At 39.1% G+C, this 24,853-nt stretch overlaps 2 protein-coding genes across 2 annotated transcripts in view; one reads left to right on the top strand and one right to left on the bottom strand.

Annotated features, from left to right (window-relative positions):
• The window catches only part of LOC124776928 (citramalyl-CoA lyase, mitochondrial-like), a 199,440-nt gene extending 192,276 nt beyond the window's left edge, over positions 1 to 7,164 (bottom strand). Inside the window, exon 1 of the mRNA XM_047252534.1 lies at positions 7,066 to 7,164. Within this exon, the coding sequence (XP_047108490.1) occupies positions 7,066 to 7,106 (41 nt within the window). The 5' untranslated portion in view covers positions 7,107 to 7,164. The remainder of the gene's footprint in view (positions 1 to 7,065) is intronic.
• A 505-nt stretch (positions 7,165 to 7,669) lies between these two features.
• Positions 7,670 to 24,531, top strand: LOC124776128 (importin subunit alpha). Its single transcript, XM_047251356.1, has 11 exons — positions 7,670 to 7,813; positions 8,502 to 8,579; positions 8,720 to 8,888; positions 8,964 to 9,111; positions 9,189 to 9,444; positions 9,734 to 9,872; positions 9,946 to 10,121; positions 10,194 to 10,376; positions 10,730 to 10,912; positions 23,870 to 24,019; positions 24,207 to 24,531. The coding sequence occupies exons 2-11, from the start codon at positions 8,511 to 8,513 to the stop codon at positions 24,300 to 24,302; spliced, it is 1,569 nt and encodes a 522-aa protein (XP_047107312.1). The 5' UTR covers positions 7,670 to 7,813; positions 8,502 to 8,510; the 3' UTR covers positions 24,303 to 24,531.
• Positions 24,532 to 24,853: the final 322 nt, after the last annotated feature.

Genomic DNA, 24,853 nt, shown 5'->3' with positions numbered 1-24,853 from the left:
GTGTGATGAATGGCAGCTAACTCTAAATGTAGAAAAAATGTAAGTTAATGCAGATAAGTAGGAAAAACGAACCCATAATGTTCGAATACTGCATTAGTAGTGTGCTGCTTGAGGAAAGGAAATGGGTAGGCTTCACTTTATTGGGAGATTTTTAGGAGACCACACATAGGAGACTAGCACAACCCACTGCCAAATACTGTTCAAATGATTGGGATCCACATCAGGTCAGATTACAGGAGCAATTCACAGGCGGCCTGCTAGATTTGGTACCAGTAGGTTTGAACAACGCACAAGTATTACAGAGACGCTTCAGAAATCCAAATGGGAATCACTGGAGGGAAGGCATCATTCTTTTCGAGGAACACTACTGAGCCAATTTAGAGAACCAGCATTTGAGGCAGACTGCAGAATGATTCTACTGCTGACAATGAACATTTTGCATAAGAACCATTAATATAAGATTAGAGAGATATACAGGTGCATTGACAGACATTTTTCCCTTGCTCTAGTTGCAAGCGGAACAGGAAGGAAATGGATAGAAGTGGTACATGGTACCGTCTGCCACACACCATACAGTGGCTTGCAGAGTATGTATGTAGATGCTGATGTAGAACATCTGGATCCCCACCAAAGACATTAACCCCAAGTTGCAGACCAGGAATCTGCAACTCTGTGTTACATTACCTTTTTTTGACATTAGTTGATAGTTGTGCTTTTCTTCACTTGAAAGAGTTTCCCCTGCCATAAAAATGTATGGCTGTGAAATGACTTTTTTACTCAGATTGTCTTCCCCTGTTTGATGTTCTCTGTTCCATCACCACCACCACCATCATCCACTGTCTTTTCTGAATCCATATAATCACTTTCTATATCATAATCTGCATGAGCACAACTGTCGTACAAAATTTTAACAATTATTTCTTCCAAATACATTTCAAAGCTTGACTCATTTACTCCAAACTCATTAAGACTAACCATTCTACCCAGCCTGTTCTCAATGGAGATGCAGATCTGGCAGAGGCTCCACATTGTGCAAATTAATTACAAGACACTATCAATAATAACCATAATGTATCACACCAGAATTATGGCAATAGACATGGAATGTTTATCAAGTCTGACAAATAATAATCATGCACTGGTATCATACGTTTGCGAGATGTCACAGTGACACTACTGAAGGTCAAGTAGTGCTATTTACATGTACAATGAGAATGTACTTAATTCATTAGATAATAATTAGAGGCTACTGGCATTTTATGTAAAATGGCAAAAGCCTTTGTGTGAATCACAGCATTCTTTTGAGTAAATTACAATATTATGGTGTCAATGGCAGTGCAGAAAAATGGTTTAAGTCTTACGTAACAAACAGGAAACAAATGGTGTCATTTCGAAATGGAGTAAGCAGTCAGTCTTCATCTGATTGAGAATTAATTACGTGTGGTGTTCCTCAAGGTTCCGCCTTGGATCTGTTGCTTTTTCTTCTGTACATTAATGACCTCTCATCTGTTATAATGCCAGATGCTAAGTTTGTTTTGTTTGAGATACAAATATTGCATTAAATAGCAACTTACATACAGATTTAAAAATGGCTGCTAATCAAATTATCACTGAAATTAATAAATGGTTTAAAAATAATTCTCTAGTCATTAAACTTTGAAAAGACCCGCTATATGTTAGTCCAGAACCCATTAGAGATTTCCTTCCAGCATGTGTATAACATATTAAGACATACAGAGATAAGAGGTTGACAGCGTTAAATTTCTGGGCTTATAACCCAATAATAAAGTCATTTGGGGAGGGCATCTCATAGAATTGCTGAAGTGCCTAATCAATTCTGTATATACAATGAGAATGATGTCAGATATATAAATACAAAATAACTTGCATACTTTGATTACTTTCACTCTATTATGTCATATGGGATAATATTCTGTGACAACTAATCAAACTGAGCTAAAATTTTTAAGAGTGTAAAACTATCTAATAAGACTCAATTGTAGAGTAAATTCAAGAACATCATGTAGAAGCCTATGCAAGGAATTGGGTATTCTAACCACCACTTCTCAGTATATTTAATTTCTTACTGAAATTTGTTGCAAGTAATATGTCTCTATTTCCAACTAATAGCTCAATAAATATTATCACTACTAGGAATAATAACAATCTACATAAAGACCTCCAAAATTGGGTCCAATATTCAGAAACACACATTTTCAATAAATTGTCAGAAAAACTTCAGATAAACCACAATTTAAACAATGTTTGAAAGACTTTTTAGTAAGTAACTCCTTGTACTCCACAAATTAATATCTTAACAGGGAATGTTAGACCACCTTAAGTAAAAATGTCTGTTAGATTTCACTTTTGACAGCACTCTGTGACAACAGCCAAGATTGGGCATTTTGGATGATAAATTTATTAAAAGTGCATAGCTATGTTTCATTCTGACAGTTTATTAATGCTGTAAATATAGCAGTTCCAGTTTACTGTAATGTATTCACATATCTTGACAGTCTCCTGACAAATGAACATGGAAGTGAACATAACATTCAAATGTTCTATGTTTCTTATTTTATGCTTTCAGTGTTCCATACCCACAATAATAATCTCATTTCTGGGTCTGTGGAATGAAAACTGCATCTAATGTAATCTAATTTAATATCTGCAATTGGTACCCAAGCTTCACAGCAAGAGGCCAGTACTACAACTGAAATGTACAAGAAGGAAAAGGCCTTCCAGAAAGTTTGACAATCGTCCCACATACCTATGCCACTTAAGGGTTAAGAGACCTGCAAGTCTTGATAACAGAAATAGTAGTAGCAGTAATAATAATAATAATAATAATATTTATTTGTCCATAAAACTTTACAGTCTTGGAGTCATCAGTTTTTGTAGATTTACAAAGATATAATTTCATACATATAATGAATATATACATCAAATAGCACAATATATAAACATTTACCATCATTAATATATTGAGGTATACAAAACTAGAGGTATCAATAAAGCAGCTCAGAAATCTTTGAGTGAGTATAAACATTCTTCAAGCAGCAGCTGTTTCAATTTTCCTGGAGGTGCTCTATAATATAGGCTATGGCAACCTATTATAAAACTGTCTTCCAGCTTCAGGTGGACTGTGATCTGTAGCTCTTATTAGGCAATATCCTCTGATAATCACATCTGGTTCATGTATTGTAATTATGAATGTCTATATATTACATCTAGCTCACCATTCTATTTTACAAACATAAGTCTTCAGAATGTGCAACGTATACACAGACAGTATATTATAACTTTTAAAGAAATCTCTGCAGGACTGGCATTTACTTATATTGGCAATTATTGTAACTGTTCTCTTTTGAAGCCTGAATATCCTACCCATGTACACTGTGGGGGGGTCCCTCCTGAAATTTCAATCCCACACTGCAAATACAAGTGAATTAATCCATAGTATACTTGTTTAAGGACAGGAGGATTTATTAGAGTAATTAAGTAAATGTTAATGCTAATCTTTTTACAGATGTGGCTGATATTCTCTTTCCAAGTAAGATGTTCATCAATCACAATGCATAAAATCTTATATATATCAGGTGTTTCAGCTGAAGAAAGAGATTAGATTGGTTATAATTCAGCAAGAACTTCATTACAACAGCTTTGTCCTCATTCAATGTAAGTTTATTCATTCAATGTAAATTTATTTATTGTTAGTTATTCTGTGATCAGTTCAGAATTCTCTTTATTTCTTTGTAACACTAGTGGATCAATATGGCCCCAACTACTAAATGATGCACCATCAGCATAATTCACTAGCTTTGAGTTTTTCAGGTGTGTTATATCATCAATATATACAATAAACCAATATGGCCCAAGACTACTTCCCTAGGGAACTCCCTAGTTGAGAATTGTGTGTGCTGGTTTTACAGCTAGGATTTTACTTTCATTCTTACAACACAGTTTAGCACACTGTCTTCTGTCTTGAAGATACGAACTTGCGAAGTATAGTGCTACTTCTCTTCCATCCTCAAGTTTCTAATTGGGATAATAGAACTGCACAATTCACAGAATCAAAAGCCTTAGACAGTTCAAGAAAAGTCTCAATGACTTTGTCTCCTTTATCAAGTCTGTTTAGAATAACAGTAAGCTATTAAAATCTATAAGTAAATAAACAGTGATGCAGAAATTTCACAAACAGTTCCATTCACCATTTTGACTTGGGTCTTTCAATGCTCATGGAGATGTACGAGACAGGTGAAATACCCTCTGACTACCAAAAAGAATATAAGAATTCTAATTCCAAAGAAAACAGGCGCCGATTGGTGTGAACGTTACCGAACTACCAGTTTAACAAGTCATGGTTGTAATGTATAAACACAAATTCTTTAAAGAAGAATGGAAAAACTGGTAGGAGCCAACCTCTGGGAAGCTCTTTTTTGATTCTGGAGAAATGTGGGAAGGCGTGAAGCAATACTGCCCCCCCCCCCCCCCCCACCACCACTTTTCTTAAAAGACAGCATAACAAAAGGCAAACCTACATTTATACCACTTGTAAAGTTAGTGTTAGTGGCGACTTTTGACAATGCTGACTCGAATATTCTCTTTGAAATTCTGAGCAGCAGGGCTACAAAACAGGGAGCACACTGCTATTTACAACTTGTACAAACCAGACGGGAGTTACAAGAATCGAGGGACATGAAAGGGAAGCACTGGCTGAGAGAGGTGGTGTGACAGGGGTTGTAGTATACCTCCAATGTTAAATGTATCTTGAGGAAGCATTAAAGGAAAGCAAACAAAAATTTGGAGAAGGAATTAAAGTACAGGGAGAAGAAATAAAATGACACTTTAATTCTGTCAGTGGCAGCAATGTGCTTGGAAGTGCAGTTGAACAGAATGGACAGTGTCTTGAGTGGTGGATATAAGATAAACATCACCAAAAGCAAAATAAGGATAATGGAATGTAGTCAAATTAAATAAGGTGATGCTGAGGGAATTAAAGTAGGAAAAGAGGCACTAAGTAGTAGACGAGTTTTGCTATTTGGGAAGGAAAATAACTGATGATGGCTTCAGTAGAGAGGATATTAAATGCAGACTGGCAATGACAAGAATAGCCTTTCTGAAGCAGAAAAATTTGTTAACATAGATCTAAGTGTCAGGTAATCTTTTCTGTATTTGTATTGAGTGTAGTCATGTACAGAAGTGAAATATGGATGATAAACAGAATAGATAAGGACAGAAGCTTTTGCAATGTGGTGCTACAGAAGAATGCTAAAGATTAGACGGTTAGATCATGTAACTCGTATCGCGTTAAGGGAATCCATACTATAGCAACTTGCAAGTAGCCAAAAAAAAAAAGAGAGTGTTCCAGTTCCGACCCTGTTAAAAATCTGTGCAATACCAACTTTTAAATAATTTTCTTGAAAGAAAGACATCCAACGAAATAACGCCTTATTTTCTGGGTCGGATTGGGGGGTTGGGTTGGGTTGTTTGGGGAAGGAGACGTGACAGCAAGGTCATCGGTCTCATCGGATTAGGGAAGGGCGGCGAAGGAAGTCGGCCGTGCCCTTGGAAAGGAACCATCCCGGCATTTGTCTGGAGCGATTTAGGGAAATCATGGAAAACCTAAATCAGGATGGCAGGATGGCTGGACGCGGGATTGAACCGTCGTCCTCCCGAATGCGAGTCCAGTATCTAACCACTGCGCCACCTCGCTCGGTACCCTTATTTTCTCCTTTCCACGAAAGCTGGGGGGGAGGGGGACGAGCTGCATCCCCTTATTGGATCGGGTATGGCTGCCCTTGCGAGGAGCTACCAGCACTGAACAGGATCGGGGAGAAAATGAATTTGAGGCACAGCCTGACTAGGATCAGTTGATAGGACACATTCTGGGACAATACGGGATCACCAATTTAGTACTGGAGGAAAGTTGTGAAAGATAATAAGGTGAACATATTAAGCAGATTCATAAGAATGTAGGTTACAGTAGTTAATTGGAAATGTAGATGTTTGCACATGATAAAGAGTAACACAGAGAGTTGCATCAAATCAGTCTTTGTACCAAAGACCACGGCGACATCATCATCATTGCAATCAAGCACTTAGATGCAAATCTACTCTCAGTGGAATCCCCAAGGTATCACCATTGTGTACAGAGCTTACAACGATGATGAACTGGCAGCACTGGAACACTGGTTTCAATAACGCCCCCCCCCCCCCTCCCTCCCTACTTCCGTCACCAAACAAAAAACAACACACAGGAATACAAAACGGAATATTTAACGAATGTTGCTAAACGTGGCATTGGCAGATTGTTTGTGCTTGAAAATTAAGTTTATACAAGACTGTATAAATTGCTTCATCCCTATCAATGAAAAATATTCGTGCTTTAACATTAAATAGTCGTCGCAACACAGGTCCTGTAGCCACTGTTTATAGTACTTCGGCTATATGAGATTTAACAACGCAGAAAAAAGAATTTATGAAAACATTCTCCCAAAAACATCTCGCAATACGCCCGTCATCGGAATGGAAAAAGTTTTAATAACATACATGTGGCTAGAAATGCGGTTAAGTACGCCTACAAATTCGTCTACCGGTATCACAGACTGAATTAATTAGTATAAGCTTCTCCTTAAATTACAATAACATTTTCCCACAATGCACAACATTAAGCTAGTGACCAGTTACACGTTTGATAAGGAAACGATGGTAGCGAAAGCAAATATCCTGTCGATAAGGAACTGTTGATGCAATTACCATGACTTATCACTATATACTGAGTTCTGCAGTCGTTGCCAGTAAGTGTCGGCACGTACTTGATCGCTAATTTTATATCGGCGCTTCTCCAAATCAAGTTGCATTGTGTCAAACAAATCACGTTTGACACTCGACAATTATAACCAGGACTATGTTATACTAAAGTTCCCTGGATCGCCCACAAAAAGAAAATCATACACTGTCGATGTTACGTTAGACCTCTAACATTTTTTCTAAAATGCTGTAATCCTAAATGTTTCCGTCAAATAATAGGATATTGGGAGACGAACATACAAGCTTGATTCCTACCTTGCGCCAATGACATTCATAGGCAACGGCATCCTACACATAACTGCCAAGATAGAGAAAAGAAAAAGTACTCATATTTACTTCTCAGTACCCCGAACAGTCTTACAAATAAAACAACAGCGCATCGTGCAACATATTAAGAAATACGAAGAAGAGGGAAGACTCTTCGGTTGGGCAAGGTTCTGAGCAAATTGTAGTAGATATAAATCTACTGTACTGATGAAATTAAATTTCATTCCTAACGTTTTCCGGAACTAGCATTCAACGAATAGTTGCACAATGTTTACACAGTGTGTATGTTTACACAGTGTGTTGTATGTGTTGTCAAACACGTACGACATGATCACACCTATTATATCCATCTTTGCCGGTATATCTTTTGATACTGAAATGAAAATTTCAAGACGAAACTACAACAACAGTTGTTTTGCGACAAACCGTTTTAAAGTGGATGCTCATATGTTTTCTCATATATTTTTAATATAATTTCAAATTTCCCTGCTTTCAAAGTATTTCTTTCAATTCCCCCCTCCAACCGTTTAACTGGCAGAAAACCTGTAACGTTTTTCCACAGTGAACCAATCACGTGAAGGCAGCGATACAACACGTAGCCAATGAGAAGACAAGTCCTCGAACATTTAAACACAAATATCGTTGTGCTCGGTGTCTTGCTGTCTTCAAAGAAGTGTTGCGAGAAGATACTTTCGGAAGTAGAGTTGGGAGTTGTGAGCTATCGTCTAAGTGTAAGGTGAGTGTCAGGAATGAATTTTGCGTGTTCAGTAAGCAGTTCGAAGTATTATGTTTATTTAATGGGTTCTTATACAATAGGAAAGGGTTTGATTGCATTTCGTTGTATCTCGTATTTATCATTTTTCTTAATTCGTTGGCTGTCAAAGTGTGTTCGAAACATTTGTATGTATAAAAGCCTTTTACCCGGTTTGGTAAAACTAAGAGTTGTACACAACTGAGTGCTGACTACTGCGATTACTAAAGCGTAGTTATATTACCGGTATGTAAACGGACCACATAAATTCTAAATACTTAGCCCTAGTAATTTGAGTTCTCTATTTGCAGTTAAAAATTGTTTCGTGTACTTCACTGATCTAGGAAATGAGAACGGAATGAGATATGTCAGCCTCACATCTCGTTGATAACTCACAGATATGTTTAATTTTTAATAGGGGAGTCAGGGACAACTGCTTTGTGTTCACTTATGATTCTTGTGAAATGTCAGTAAACCCTTATCGTTTCTATGTACACACAAATTTGAAAGGATTTAACGTAAGTAATGCTATTAACTTTGTTTTAGCTGTGACACTATACAGGTTTTACAGCGTAGCTACCTATCCTCCATTTCTTTTGCTGTTCTGAAACAACACTCAGAGCTTTGGTAGAGATTAAGTAAATTATCTATTAAACTTTTTCACTTATTGCAGGATCTAAACATGCCTACTCAAGAGAACGATGTGCCAAACAGGCTGACAGCCTTCAAAAATAAAGGAAAGAATCTTGAAGTAAGTACTCTATAAGCTACCTACATTCTAAAGGGCATTGTTTTACCTTAGTAAAACCTTACTGTGAGATGATCCATGGGTGAATAAAGATCAGTGTAGCCAGTCTTTTAGTGCTGTTCTGACTTAAACTGAACTTCTAGGAAATGCGTCGAAGGAGGAGCGAAGTTAGAGTGGAGCTTCGTAAGGCCCATAAAGATGATCAGTTGCTTAAGAGGAGAAATATTGCGGACTTTGAAGAACCTAGTTCACCTCTACAAGACAATAATATTCAAATGCCACAGACTATACCAGTGGATGAAATAATAGCAGGTAAGTTTAGATAGATTTTGCAGTTTTTTCTGCAAATTCTTAAATAAATTTTCTAGTTGAGTTTTTGTATTCCAGGAATGTCAAGCAGTGATCCAGATGCACAGTTCCAAGCAACACAAGCTGCCAGAAAAACATTGAGCAGAGAGAGAAATCCACCAATTGATGTCATGATTGAATGTGGCATTGTTCCAAGATGTGTAGAGTTTTTGTCATATCACCACAAGTAAGAAACTTGATTATAGCAATCAGATGTTGGAAAAAATAAGAATAAGTTATTAATTTTGGGTATCTTTTTTACAGCCCATCACTCCAGTTCGAAGCCTCTTGGGCTCTAACAAACATTGCCTCTGGAAACTCTGAACAGACCTATGCTGTTATTAAAAGTGGTGCTGTTCCCAAATTGGTTGCTCTGTTATCTTCGCCATCTGCTCATGTTGCAGAACAGGCTGTGTGGGCATTAGGAAATATTGCTGGTGATGGACCAGTGGCAAGAGATCTGGTTATAAATAATGGAGCAGTGCCCGCATTGCTTGAACTTATAAGACCAGAGACTGCAGTAAGATTGTCATTTTTTTCCAGTTTTGTGGATTTTCACTTATAACACTTACTTTTTTAATAGAGTAGCCTTTTAGTCTATCAACTCTGGAGCAGTGCTCATATTCTAAGTAACAGCAGTTTAAATTTTGATATTAAAGTGTCTAATCTTAACTAATGCGTTGTTCTAAGTCAACAGTAATTTTTCTTTTTGAATCTCCCTTAATAGCACTAGCCTGTAAAGCCAAAAATGTCTTTGGCTCTGATTCTGAAGCCATTCCTAATTTAACTGATGCAAATTTATATTGCAGGTAACATTCTTAAGGAACATAGTTTGGACTCTTTCAAACCTTTGTCGAAACAAAAATCCGCCTCCACCATTTGAAAGTATCAAAATGTGTCTTCCTGCCTTAAACAAGTTGTTAAACTATGGTGACAGTGATGTGTTGGGTAAGTCTGAAATTATATTTAAATTTCTGAGCCTTGGTTAGCACAGAATGTCAGTGTGAAATGGTTGTTTCAGCGGATACATGTTGGGCCTTGTCATACTTAACTGATGGCACAAATGATAAAATCCAAGCAGTAGTTGACATTGGTGTTGTCCCAAGATTGGTGGAACTCCTTTCCTTTAATGAAGTATCTGTTCTCACACCAGCTTTGCGTGCTGTTGGTAACATTGTTACAGGAAATGATACACAGGTAAGTGCATTTCTTTGGTCGTAGAAAATGTTCAGGGGCATTCATAAATGTAATGAATCTTAATTATTGCAGACTGATGCAGTTATCAATGCAGGGGGTCTGAAGTATTTAGGTCAACTGTTAGATCACCCACGGCTTAATATAATGAAAGAGGCAGCTTGGACTGTTTCAAATATAACAGCAGGCAATGTTGACCAAATACAAGAAGTCGTGAAAGCTGGTCTTGTTGAACCATTGATAGCAGTTTTGACAAAAGTAAGTTTCATTTCTTCAATATAACAAGCTAAGTAATTAAGTTGTCACTTTTAACAATTCTGTGCAGTAATTGTCATGTATAATTGGATTTCTTCACTAGGATAGTACAGCATTAGAGCGATTTTTAATTTGTGAAGAATAAAACCTATTATGGTTATGAAGATTCCCTTGACTTGTTGCTTAGTTTTAACTTTTCAGAAGTTGCGGTTATATGTAAATCCTTCCCAAGCTTTCAAATACTTAAATGTTGCCTGGTCCCTATTTTTCCATTAGGCACTTTAGTTTATAAATATATTATAGTTCTTAAATGTTTCTTAGATGAACATTGAAAACACTGTTCATTTTACACCCAGGGAGATTTCAAGTCTCAAAAGGAAGCAGCTTGGGCTGTCACAAACTTCACTTCAGGTGGATCTGCAGACCAGATAGTACACCTTGTTCGATGTGGAGTGTTGAAGCCATTCTGTGACCTTCTTGACAGCAAAGATTGGAAAACTGTGTCTGTGGTACTAGATGGGTTGGGAAACATCTTACAGGTAAATTTATTTACTTTGTTGCTTATTTTGTGTAGTTTGTCAAAAAGATGATTCTCGTGATGTGATTTCTAATTTCTCCGGGAAAAAATTGTCTCAAGTTTGTAATTTCAGAATACTCCCTCATTCTAGAAAATAACATACTTTTGTCTATTTCCATAAGATTGGTAGTGCTAGAGACTGTGAGCTATAGCTAAAGTAAGATTTCTTTGCAGCATATGTGCTAAGCATTGAAAGTGAAATTGCATGTACATTTTTGTCTGTGTACCTATATGGATTAACTGCAAAACTGGGTTAGAGGACAGTGCTCATCATGAATTGATGTTCACCAGTCATAGCAGAAAATCGAGCTTTCTTTCAAAGAAATTCAAAGCCTTAGACGATCTTGCCAAACAAAGGGGTCAGGGCAAGGGTAGATAAAATTTAAATGTGCGTACATTTTGGATGTATGTGAGGAATAGCAATCAATTGTGAATAAATTCTTGTTGAATAGTCTTCCAATTCTAAAACTTGAATAAACTGGCACTCAAATGTGCAGTTAATGAGTCTTGCAAGAGTCATAAGTTGCTTAAACAGTGTTGATGTGCCTTACTTTCAAAGATGAATAAGGCTGCATTCTCAAAGCAGTCCAGCTCTTGTGAGAGACTATTGCATGGAGGTGATCCACACATTTACTTCAAAGCAGCAGTTAATTTGGTTAGGTTAGGTTGTAAATAATTTGGGTGCTTTTAGTAGAAACTTTACTTTGGGGGGGGGGGGGGTGTTATTGTTAGGTAACTATGTAAATAGAATCCATCAGTTTAGTTTCAGGATAATTAAAACTGCAGAGTATTGCAGACTGGCAAGAATGTCAAGTAATATGTACCATAACCTTAGCTAATAATCTGATAACGTTTCAGTTGATGTTTAAAGGGTTGTCAGTGTCTGTTATCTGTGTATAAGTTATTGGTTGCTATTAGAAACTAAAACTGCTCCAGAAATTATTTGAAATACTGCCACAGAACTATTAAAAGTAAACTGTTAAACTTGCTTTTGCAAGTTTGAACTAACATGAGCTGAATACTGTAGCTGAAATTGGAAGCTAGATTCCTGGTGCTGTTCACTTAGTGCAGCTTAGCTGGTAGCTATTTCTGTAGATGTATGAAAATACTTGTCTCCAATACGTATGCTCGTGAAACATTGTCTGCTACTACCACTAGTCTGGCACATGCATACCAACTTTCAGGTACATGTAATGGACAAATGGTTGGTCCCTCTGCCCTATTCAGTTATGTGGTCAGGTCTGAGATAATGTGAAAACTGTAGTACTCACTACAGTAAACAGATGGTGCTACCCACTATTTGGCAGTGCTGGTATTATCAGATAAGCAGTTATTAAAATAGATGCTACTTCACAGTAACCAGTTATTTCTATCAGTTTTTGCTCCCTTTGGTTGCATGGTATATTGTAATACAAGTTAGGCTATAGTTAATTTTCAAGTTGTGTGGAGCAAGAGCGAAGAATTCATTTAATTTTAGGTGTCCTTCGGTAGGCGAATTTTGAGCTCTAGAAGCAACATTGACAGCATAAGCTAGAGCTGGACGTGTGCCCAGTATTAAATATGAGTCTCCCTATAATTTCTCGGTAAGTGTCGATATCAGTAGCTGGTGGTGAATTATCGGGTATCCATCCAGGCTCAATTGGTAATGATATTGGCTTTGCATCAGTCATATACCACGCTAACTCTTTTCACGTATGCAGTCTGATTAATCTTCATACAATCACTAAATCTGTGTACTTTCAAGCCAAGATAACAAGCCACTTCACCTACTACTTTATCAAACTCCTGTAATTGTTTAGTGTAATTATGAACTTTCACCAGGTCCCATTATCAATCCATCATCCACATGAAATAAGATTAAATTTTCATTAAAATACATAAAAGGATCAGCACTACTCTCCAGAAAATTTGATTTCTTAAGGTATAGCTTTAAACACTCTTAACATTATGCTGTTTGCTTCAGTCCATACAAGCTTTGAAGCAATCTGCAAACATGGTCTGTGCCATCATCATAACCTTGTGGTTGTTCCATGTAAATTTCTTCCTCCAGTTTACGATTAAAGAATGCTGTATTAATGTTAATCCCCCCCCCCCCCCCCCTTATCTCTTTGAACAGCAACACACAAGAGGACTCAGTTTCAAACCTAACCACAGGACTGAAATTTTCAGAAAAATAAAGCCCTGGCCTTTGACTAAATCCTCTTGCAACTAGCCTTGCTTTGTACAGTACAATGTCATTGTTATTATCAAATTTAATTGCAAACAACCATAGATTTCCAATAGCTTTCCTTCCAGCTGGTAAATCAACTAATTTCAAAGTACCAGCCTTTTGATGTGAGTCCATTTCTTCATCCATTGCAGCTTTCCAATTTTTTTAAATCTGAGGATTTCACTGCTTCATCGTAGTTCCTTGGAACTTCTCTCAGCATCACCTGGGGTTGCTCAGGTTCACGTAGGTAATGTCGGCCTTCTAATTGTTTGTCCCCTAAAACTCGACCATCTGCATTTTCAGTTGCTTCTACGTGATCTTGATTCAGTCAGGGGCTCAGCATTCATTTGCTGGGTACGGGTTTGTCGACCCTGGGGTTCCTGAGCTGGTGACTGATAAGTGCCGCCAGTCCCCTGTCACCGTAAGCTCTGGGCATACTTCAGTGACCACTGTGCGGCGCGACAGTGGAATGTTTTAGGGAATGGGATCTTGGCTTGACCACCCAGATTGTGAGGATGGAATAAACCTCTATAAACAGCCCTTCAATCTCGACATGCTACATGCTGACGAGATGCGTGGCTGTTGAGGTGGAACAGTTGTTAGCGGGCAACGTCTGGGAAACCTGCTGCACCTCAGTTGTATAAGGCTTACCTAGGCACGCGAGGCTCTGTCTAGGTGGACTTCTAGTTCCCTAGCTGCTCATGGGACAAAGAAGGATCCTTCAAAATCCTCTTTCCTCCTCCCAGCAGAAAGGGTGGGCCACTGGAAGGTTCTAACACCCAGTCTCTGAAGAGGGCTCGTGCAGTCAGTCCCCCTGACTCAGGCACATCTTTAACAAGTCAAGTCTTTAGTAACAGAATGCGTTCTGGTAATCAGAATCCGTTTCTCATTGTGAAACGGAAGGAAGGTAGTTTTGAGAAGGTTTCACCCTTCTATATACAAAAGGGTTTGGAGGGCATCTGTGGCTCTTTAAAACCAGTGAAGTGTTTGCGTAATGGGACCTTGCTAGTGGAAACTTCAACTTCCCAGCAAGCAACTAACCTCAAAGCTGCTAAATGGCTTAGGGAGTATGCCATAGACACTGAATTGCACAGCACCTTGAATTATATCAAAAGTTTTGTGACATGCCGGGATCTAGTCGACATTCCCAAGGAAGAACTGCAACATGAGGGGACTCCGGAAGATATTGTTGATGTCAAACATATCATGAAGAGAGTTGATGGCAGTCTTGTCAAATCTGAATCGGTTATTCTGACTTTGAGTAGCACTAAACTTCCTGAACATGTTAAAGCTGGCTTCCTTCGCCTTAGCGTGAGGCCTTATTTCCCAACCCCAATGCACTGTTTTGAATGCCAGCGTTTTGGGCATACCACATTAGGGTGTAAAGGCAAAGGGATTTGTAGCAACTGTGGTAAAGCTGCCCATGAAGCAGTTGGTTGCTTGTATCCGGTCAAATGTATCAATTGCTCGGGAAACCACCCGTTTGGAGTAGGGACTGCCGAATATTTTTGGAGGAACGCAAAGTCCAGGTATTAAAAACAACTAAGGGTATCCCCTATGGTGAGGCCAAAAAGATCTAAAAGTCTATGCAACCTCGCACATTTGCTACGTCTTTTGCATCCATGGTTCAGAAGCCTAGTCCAAAAACAGATGCCTCAACGCAGACAGAGGTGGTGAATGGCACTAACACTTGCAAATGTCAGTGCACTTGCAACACAGCCAGTGTTTGAGCCTGTAGCCCCTACTCGAACGGCAGACAAAGGCACAGTGGCGAACTTGGGCCAGCCCCTGGTGCCTCAAACAGCTGATGCTGTTTCGAAGCCCAGTACAGCCATTACCACTCCCATGTTGGCTCCCCCAAAGCCCGCCAAACTGCAGAAAGCTCCTGTACAGCAGCAACAGCAGGTCAAATCCCGTTGTAAACCGTCTGAACATGCGGATGTTTTACGTGAGGCTTCATTTGACTTTTCCCCAGAGTTGATGGAATACGACGTATGTGTGGGGCAATCATCTCGTCCCACGTCTGTCCCTCCACCTGCTGCAGTCTCCCCGCCCCATCGGAGAGACAGGATGAAGTGCTACCCCCATCATAGATGGCTCCCATACTTCAGTGGAACTTGCAAGGGTTCAGGACGCATGTGGAGGAACTTCATCTACTCTCTCAGGGTAGACCACTATGTCTCCAGGAGACTTATTTCCATCCATCGTACTCCCCTGAGCTACGAGGCTATACACTCCACAAAATGACGACCTGCGTGGAGAGAACTAGAGGTGGTGTAGGTATTTTCATAAGGACGGACTACCACTCCTAGTCTCTCTCGCTTAAGACTACTTAACAGGCCATCGCTGTGTCCGTGCACGTGCGTCATCCATCGACTGTATATTCACTTTACTTACCCCCACATGATGCAATTGATGAACTGGCCCTCGCCGACATTCTTACACAGCTCCCCAGACGTTCATTATTTGTGGTGATTTTAATGCCCACAATGAGCTTCGGGGCTCTGCAATTACCTGCCCCAGGGGTCGAGCAATTGAGAGGCTTCTCCTGTCAGCTTGTGCCTACTTCCTCAATGGAGGACAGAGCACTCATTTCTGCGCAGCGACTGGGTCGTTCGGACATTGATCTCTAGCTTTGCTCTCCAGCTCTTGCCGCCAGTGCTCACTGGGAAGTGGTTGCTGACTTGGACGGCAGTGATCATTTCCCAATCGGGATTCACCTGCCAGATGGCGTGGGCCCCGAAAGGAGACCACAAAGATGGGTGCTCAGTGGAGTCGATTGGAAACTTTATAGCCAGTTGGTCCAGTTCGAACACTGTGCGAATGTTGAGGCATGGGTGGATCATATTATCAAAACGGTCCACCATGCTGCTGCAGCATCCAGTCCACAGGCCACCGGAAGAGGCAGCCTGTCCCTTGGTGGAGTGCCAAATGCCGCTCTGCAATCAGGACCAGGCATGCGGCTCAGTGTCGGCCAACTGCTGAGAATCTTGCAGCCTTTCGGGTGGCGAGGGCAAGATGTCGCCGCATTATTAGTGAGAGTAAGAAGAGGTCATGGCAACGGTTCCTGAACACCATTAATTGTTCCACCAAAAGTTCAATTGTGTGCGAGACCTGCAGGAGAATTTCTGGCAGATGGAATGAGGTGCCCCATGGCTTCTGTAATGAATAATGGCACTCTCCACACAGATCCGCAGGACATTGCCCAGACTATGGCAGTGTATTTTGCCACGGTTACTGCAACAAGTAGTCAGGATCCAGGTTTCCAGCACCATAGAGTTGTTGCTGAGAGGTGTAGTCTGGACTTCCAGTCCACCTCTCATGAATTTTACAACTGCCCATTTTCTATGTGGGAGCAGGATTCTGCATTGTCTGCAGCTCATGACACATCCCCTGGTCATGACAGGATCCATTACAGTATGCTATGGCACCTCACAAGGCGCAACAAAGAAATCCTCCTCCTGACTTTTGGACGTCAGGTCACTTTCCTGACTTGGGGCGTGAGGCAGTTTTAATTCCTTTTTTAAAACCTGGGAAAGACTGCATGAGCCTGAGTAGCTACCATAGTGTTGTCCTCACTAATTGCATGGGAAAGACTTTGGAGTGTATGGTCAACCACTGCTTTGTCTGGATGTTAGAATCCCGGCAACTCCTTAGTCGCTTTTAGTGGGTTCAGGAGGTTTCGTTCCACCTTCGATAATCTTGCCCTCCTGGAGGTGGCTATACAACAAACTTTCCTATGCCGTCATCACCTTCTAGGTGTATTTTCTTACATCGAGAAGGCCTACGATACCACTTGGAGGCGTCTCATCCTGGAGCAGCTTTATGAATGGAGTTTTCGTGGTTGTCTTCCTCTTTTTATTCAGTCTTTCCTCTCACCGAATTGGTGATGTCCTGTCTGATCGCTTTGAGCAGGAGAACCGTGTCCCTCAGGGTAGCGTTTTAATTGTGACTCTTTGCCATTGCTATTAATAGCATTACCTCCTGTCCAATGTTCGTTGTTTGTGGATGATGTCTTTTTGTTTTGCTCTTCTTCAAGCCTTGCAACTGACAACATGTCAGTTGCAATTTACTCTTAGACATTTGGATGACTGGGCGCAGAAGAGTGGTTTTAAGTTTCCCACCGAGAAGTCCGTATGTGTTCTTTCTCACCATTCTCGTTCGATTCTAACCTTTCCTGAGTTGAGGATGAGGGACACTATCCTTACTTTAAAGACATGGTGAGATTTCTGGATCTCATTTTTGACTCGGTTACGTGGTTACCTCATCTTAAAGACCCGAGACGGTCACTTAAGGCTTTAGGTATTTTAAAATGTCTCGGCCACAGTACATGGGGAGCTGACAGGACTTGGCTGCTCCAGTTTTACAGGCTCGATTATGGGTGCACGGTGTATGGGCCTGTGAGGCCTTCTTACTTAAAGATGTTGGACGTTGTGCACCCTGAAGGGCTTCAGTTGGCCACTGGGGCATTCAGAACTAGCCCCATACCAAGCCTCTGTGCAGAGGCTGGTGAACCACTACTTCATATGCGGCAACAGCTACTTAGTGTGCCAGACGTATAAAACTTTGTCCACACCATACACACCTGCGTACCATACCGTTGCTCAGCCTCCTCTGGCACGGCTATTTAATTACTGGCAATGTGAGACGCAGCCCTATGGGATTCGCTCACAGGATTGCCTCTCCGAGATGTCTGTGGCTGGTCTTCATGTTTTATGTCACGGTTGGAGCAGATTTCCACCTTGACTCCTCTGGAGACCCAGACTTATTTTAGATTTGCCTAATTTTAAGAAAGATAGCGCACCACATTTTACATTCCAATCTGTTTTTCAACATTTTATATGTGCATCATGGTTTCACCATCATTTACACTGATGGCTCCAAACAGGAGAATTTCCTTGGCTGTTCTGTAGTTTTCCCTGATCATGTTACCTGGCTTCGCCTCCCTGATGACTATACCATTTTCGCACTGGAGCTCCACGCGTTCCTGAAGGCACTGGAGCAGATGAATTGTTAGTGGCAATCGCTTTCTTCTCTGCTCAGATTCTTAGTGCCTTACAATCACTGCAGAATCTGTACCCAACTGAGGAGATTGTTCAGCCAATATATGACAAACTGTACTTGCGTCGTGTAGGAATATGGGTCAATGAACAGGCCGATCAGGCTGCCAAGGAGGCCAGCAGAGAGCAGGATGTGGTCCAGTGTCCTATTCCCTTGCAGTCTGTCATCTCTGCACTCCACAGGAAGTGCATAGAGTTGTGGGAGGAAGAATGGCTTGCGGTGACAGCCAATAAACTGGGTTGGTGAAGTCAACAACTCGGCTGTGGCGTTCCTACTGCCGGTTGCTCAGGCAGGAAGAAGTGACCCTCACACGTCTTCGGATCGGGCACTGTAGCTTTTTATTATGGTGGGAGGATCCTCCATTTTCTGATGCTTGTGGTGTGCACATCTCTGTCCGGCACATTTTAACAGTGCATTTTATACCGTGATGCAAGGACAGAAGCACAAGTTGATGGGATTTGCCTTGTGTTTTAGTTAACGATGAGATGTGTGTGTCTAGGGTTTTAAAGTTTTGTGATGTGTCTGGGCTCTGGCCTAAACTTTTAGGCTGGAGGTTTTAGTGTATTGCAGGGTGGCGGACTCCTCCTTTTTTTTTCTTTTTCCTTGTGATCAGCCAGCCACTTCCATCTGCTATATTGTTTTAGCTCCCTCTACCACTTTCTTCCTGTGTTGTCCATGTTTTACTGGTGACGACATGCTTTGTCCCGTGCTTTGGTATGGGTAGACACATATTTTTCAAAGCTTATATGTGTTTTGTGTTCTGTTATTCTTACTATTCTGAGTATTTTGACACCCGTCTCCCTTTGCTACTGAGCGGGTGCTGAAGACCTTGCTGTCGTGCACCCAAAAAACCTCTACTACTACCTCTACTACTACTACTACTACTACTACTACTACTGTCCAGTCTTGTAATATTTTCTTTTGATATTCATCTTCATTAGAATCAGATGTTTCTGTATCATTCATAGTCGATAATGTTAACTAATTTGGTAAAATCTCTCTTCAATGATTGCTTCAATATTACATCATTGAATTTTACATCCCGGCTAACAATAACTGAATGCCTATCTGGAAGGTATACACGATAGCCAGTAATCATAACCAACTATATAACATTCGAAAGATTTGGCATCAAACTTTGTTTCTATGCTGGAATCCAGACAAAACATTGTCCCAAATACTTCTACATTAAACTGGCTCTTCCTTCTCAAAAATAATTCTATTGGTGTCTTTCCTTTTACTTCATTGGCCCAATTTGGTTCATGGGAGTAGCTGCAAGTAAAACTCCCCATAAAGCTTTCAAACTCCTTGCAACCATCAGTCCAAAGTTCTTTAATGGTACATTGAGGTGTTGGTGGTATATCAGATCACATTATGTAGCGGGTGGCCATGGACGCACTAGTGCGTCTTGTTTGTTTCCTGAAAATTGACAGTTTAGAGTACTAAATTTTTATTTTATATTAAAAAATAAAACAAAACATCCTACTGACAAATGACATATTTATTGAACAAAAAATGTAGTAGAAAAAGCATTCAAAAACAAAATCTTGAAACTTCTGAAATAAAATGTATGTCAAATCTCGGAAAAGATACAATTGAGAACTTTACCGATTACACTCAAACAAATTGAATAAATACAAAGTTCAAGAATAGCACCTACACAACTGTCGGAAAATGAAAGAACAAAAGTGCTATTTGCCTTTAGAGGTGGTGAATAACACAATAATTCAAAATTACCCTGCTTTATTTGGGCAATCTGGTTACTCGTAAATTGTCTGTTCGTTGTCCTTGGCTCATGCATGATCTGTGTTTTTTCTCGGTGTTTTTGATGTCCCAGTTGATTCTCGTTTTACCACAACATGGGGGTTTCTGACTGGCCATTCTACTTGCTTTTGTGGCAATAGTGCTCTTATAATACTGAGTCTGAGTTCTGGTCATTTTTGTGCCAGAATAATTATTGTGTAGGGCATGTGTGTTTGTCAGCATCATTTCCATAACATAAAGTGTTTCTTGTACCAACATATGGTTTTTCGTTCTTAGCTGTATTAGAACATCTGATCGTGCCAATCAACTCCAGACATAAAATTATTGTAGTTTAAAATGGCCAAGGGCTTGGATTTCTCCTTTTTGTTCTCAACATAAAACATTTCATTTGTAAATGCATTAGAAATGTAGAAAACCTCCCTCTTATGCCACTTACCTATCATAACTCCTTGTGCAAATCTGGCAACGGCTTCACCTTTTCGTAATTTTATCTTCTGTATTTCCTTGGGTGTAGCCTTCCTATTGAGTTCCTGTGAATTGACTCTTCTTATCCAGGAGCAACTTAGCCAATGTGAAGCTATTATAGTAATCGTCCATGTACACGTGGTGGCCAGCATTCAACTTTTCATCCAGTAAATGAACTTTTTGCAAATGCCCTCTTCCTCCTACATCGTCCAGCATGCCATTGTATACCACGAATTTTAGGACCATTCCAGTGGGAGTTGTCAAAATATAGCTTTATGCCATATTTGTGCCTTCTATTTTTGATGTATTGGTGGAAAAATAATCTTCCACATCAAAGGATCATTGATTCGTCCAGGGCACATCCTTTCATTGAAAAATTGATAATTGGGCGTATTTTATACAACCTGTCGGATGGTTTTGGTTTGCCCTGTTTCTGATTTCCAGAAAATGCAATGCACATAGTATTAGAAGAAAAAGATTTCGTGAAATATTATCGGCAGTTCCTTTCATGTGGAAGTTGCAGGACTAATGGAAAAGGACCCTTTATTTCACATCTTTAAATTTCCCATGTGCAGAAAAACTCCAAAGAACACTAACAATCTTTCCAACAATTTATTCATGATTGTTCTTTGGTTCCCATAGAAAGGAATAATTCAGTTGCGTTTTGATTTGTTCCTTCTACAACTTTCAATAGAAATTCATCTGTCAGCAAAAGACAGAAATAATCTAAGGGAGTGTTTCCTCATGGTTGAATTAGCAGTCCCTCATTAATTTATAAACGGGCAATTTACCATTCTAGCTGGCGTGCTTCCCCATGCAACACTTGTATCAGCTATGTTACCACTCCTGCCCTTTCCCTGTCACTTGGATTCACAGCCATTTCTAATCTCATCTAAATGATGGTGGCCCTTATTTCAATGTTCGGCAGTTTTAGAAATTATCAAAGGCTGCAGACAACTCAAGATTTCGTATAAAATTTTTCTCAGTATGTGCTGTGCTTGCAGCACTAGTCATCAGCTTTGCAATCATCTCATGATAATTGTGAATAAATTGCCATGTTTTACTACTGTAAGTTGACTGAAGCAGTCCGGAACATGCAAATTCGTGTTTCTATTCAACATTTGGTGCTAATTTCAAATAGAACAAGGTCAATGAAGTAGCACATTTTCCGAAATTGCTGCTTGAGGTGGCCCAAAATAAATTTACTGCGTTCATGCCACTACAGTTTGTCTTTGATGTTAAACTAGGTGCTAAATATATCACTTTTAAGCTTGATTAGCTAGCATTTTGTGCTGGATATCTAAATGGTAAAATTTGACAAAGGGTTGGCGTAATTTCTCAATTTCTTCAGAATTCCATTAGGAACAGATTTCTCTTAGGTGCTTTTTGTATTTTATTTTAAGGCATACTATTTAGCATCAGACGTTGTAAATCCATATGGATGCAGTAGTACATTTTTTAAGGCCATATGAATGGGAAAACTTGTACTGGACTACATTTGCTTTGCTATGAGCAGTTTAGAAAAGTTGGTAGTAGTGAATAGGGATATGGAAATCGGTTAATAATTGCTTGAATAATTGGAAAGAATCACTGAGAAAAATTTGAAGGTACAGTGAAACCCTACTTTTACATTTTTCGAAGGACTTAAAAAAAAAAAGGTGTAAAATGTGGGAATGTTTTAAGCCGTAGAAGTTATGCGCGGGATACCCACTTGCATTTTCACACTTTGAGTGATATATGTACATAACTGCCAGAGACTTTTCTATTATCTAATAAAAATAGCAGATGTAACTGGAACTGATAACTGTCTGGGTAGTAGGAACGTTTGACTCAATTTAATATGTCGTAATTGACATTTTTGAAAGGCTGCAGCTGTCATTGGTTATTTAAATTCTGAAATACTGCACTAAGTCCCCCCCCCCCATGCCTAGCATAGTGCATTTCTAGAATTTTCTTGTTGTCAAGGGCAAATATGTAGGTAACTATTTTGTTTGCATGTGTTCTGCATCTCACCTGTAGTCGTCTTTTTTGAGGTTATTGGGTAATATGCCTCCTCAGTTATATAGAAAACCACACAGTTGGAAATTCACTCACATTGTTTGTGTAACATCGCAAAAAATACATATGTAAATACAGCACTTAAATAAATTCTCGAAACACATTTGGCTCAGTATGAAAAAGTTGTGTAACTACACTGTGTTTATACTAATAAGTAAATATTTGAGCAAAGCAAAAGTGAATGGCCACTTATGCTAGTTCACATCGTCAAACACCGAAACACACTAAATATGATTCGACAAAGGTGACACGATGATCACAATAATCACAAAAATGTTTGTGCAGTAGGGACAGTTCGGAAATGGTTGTTGTGATTGATCATAACATATTTCTCTGAGCAAACCTAGTTACTTACATGAGGCAGAGTACAGCTTGGCAGTGGCAGGAGATATGGCACGAATTGTTGTAAATGTTAAACATTTACTGGTTAAATTGGTGGCACAAGTTGACTAAGAGGATCAATTGGTAGGACATGTTCTGAGGCATAAAGGGATGACCAATTTAGTATTGGAGGGCAGTGTGTAGAGTAAAAATCAGAGGGGGGCCAAGAAATGAATAATGGGACTAGCTATTACATAGTTTACAAATTAGAATTAAATTTTCAAAACATAAAATGGAGAAAGTATGTGAATAAATCAAATTAGTGACATGCATTAAAATTAGAAAATATAACCATTGGTAGCTTGTACATTAAAAGGAAAATGGTACACGGTTTGCACTGTCTACACTTACTTAAATAAATGTGCATGCATTTATAGTATGATCTTAAATATTGTCTGGAATACTGTTAAAAGTGGAAAAATCAGATCTGAATAATACAGCTCCAGTCACAAGTATCTGCAGCTTATGAAATGCATAAATTGTAAATGGGTAAGCCATCCACAGTTTCATAATTAAAAACTTTGAGTAAAGTCTGTTTACCTACAAGAGTAAGCGTGGTATATCATACTCCATTAATCCTGTGAGTGGAATTTGTCATCTCGGTTGGTTTAGATAATGTTGGCATGTTTTTGCCCGACATTCATGGCACAAAGAGTAGGTGGTTTAAAAGATATTCTTCTATTCTGATAGTAGCTGCCAACTTTTTAATTTCAATATAACAAATGGGCCACATATTTGAAAAGAATTATCAAACAACGTACTTTATGCAGTGGAGATCTATGCTACTTACAAAATTCTGCATTAAATTCAGTGAACATTCTGAGGTTCTGGTCACTGCATTGTTACCATTTCATTTTTAATAACTAAGCTGTTAATAACATTATTCTATGTTCTCCTTGATGAACTGAAATTATGTTCCAGTAGTGAACACGATTATAATGAAGCTATCAGTAACTTGACATTTTTTCCCTCTAATTGTAGACTGCTGAAAAGATGGGTGAAGTTGAACGTGTTGCTATAATGATTGAAGAATGTGGTGGACTGGATAAATTAGAATCTCTGCAGCAACATGAAACTGAACAAATTTACCAAAAGTCATTGCAGCTGATAGAAACTTACTTCTCCGATGCTGTAAGTAGATAACTTAAATTGCACTCATGTTCTCTTGACTATTGCATTGGATGGGGTGTGCTAATTGTTGGCTGTAATAGTAGCTTTATATTGGCTGTATCACGTAAATAATTGCACAAAATGTTTACTTGCAGTTGCTTTAGAATCTGACTTCCATAGTCCTTTAAAAAAAATTTTGTAATTACAGGATGCTGAAGACTCAAACCTGGTGCCTTCAGAAGTAGATGGTCAGTTGGATTTCAACAATTCTGATAAAGTCCCTGAAGGTGGATTCTCCTTCTAAAATTCTATGAAGACTGGTTTATACAATTTTTTGTGAATGCAGTTGTGGGGTTGTATAAATTGTTATTTAGTAATTTTGTATTGCAATACTGCAGTTTTACTTTTTTAACTTTTCGATACATTGACACTTCCTAAATTGTAATTTCTGTGCATTAGACATTTTTGTATTTTCTTGCCTTCTGTCACTATCTTTTTGTTTTTGTTATAATTAAATAATTATTTTTTAAAAAGCTGTTTGTTTCTTCGGCCTCATTCTTTCTCACTGTTTCAAAGGTAACAACTCTCGCATTTCATAAGCCAACTTTGCTGATGAATTTAATGAGAAGGCTTTGTTTTGTTGTGTTAAAATCGCAATGAACATGGAAAAAATTTGTGTAATAAGGCAAAGTGCAAAGTTTAAAATGACATTCAGAAGTTTGTTTGGGTGCTACAGTTGATTAACATCAGCTGCTACAAAATGACGCTTTGTTTTCTCCCTGTAACAGTCAAGTATACTAATCTGATAGTCTTAATTTATCTAGAATTCAGTAAACTACCTTTACCATACATTAA

Source organism: Schistocerca piceifrons, chromosome 1 (assembly GCF_021461385.2).
Source record: "Schistocerca piceifrons isolate TAMUIC-IGC-003096 chromosome 1, iqSchPice1.1, whole genome shotgun sequence".
Classification (NCBI taxonomy): domain Eukaryota; kingdom Metazoa; phylum Arthropoda; class Insecta; order Orthoptera; family Acrididae; genus Schistocerca; species Schistocerca piceifrons.
This window is presented reverse-complemented; position numbering and strand designations above follow the sequence as displayed.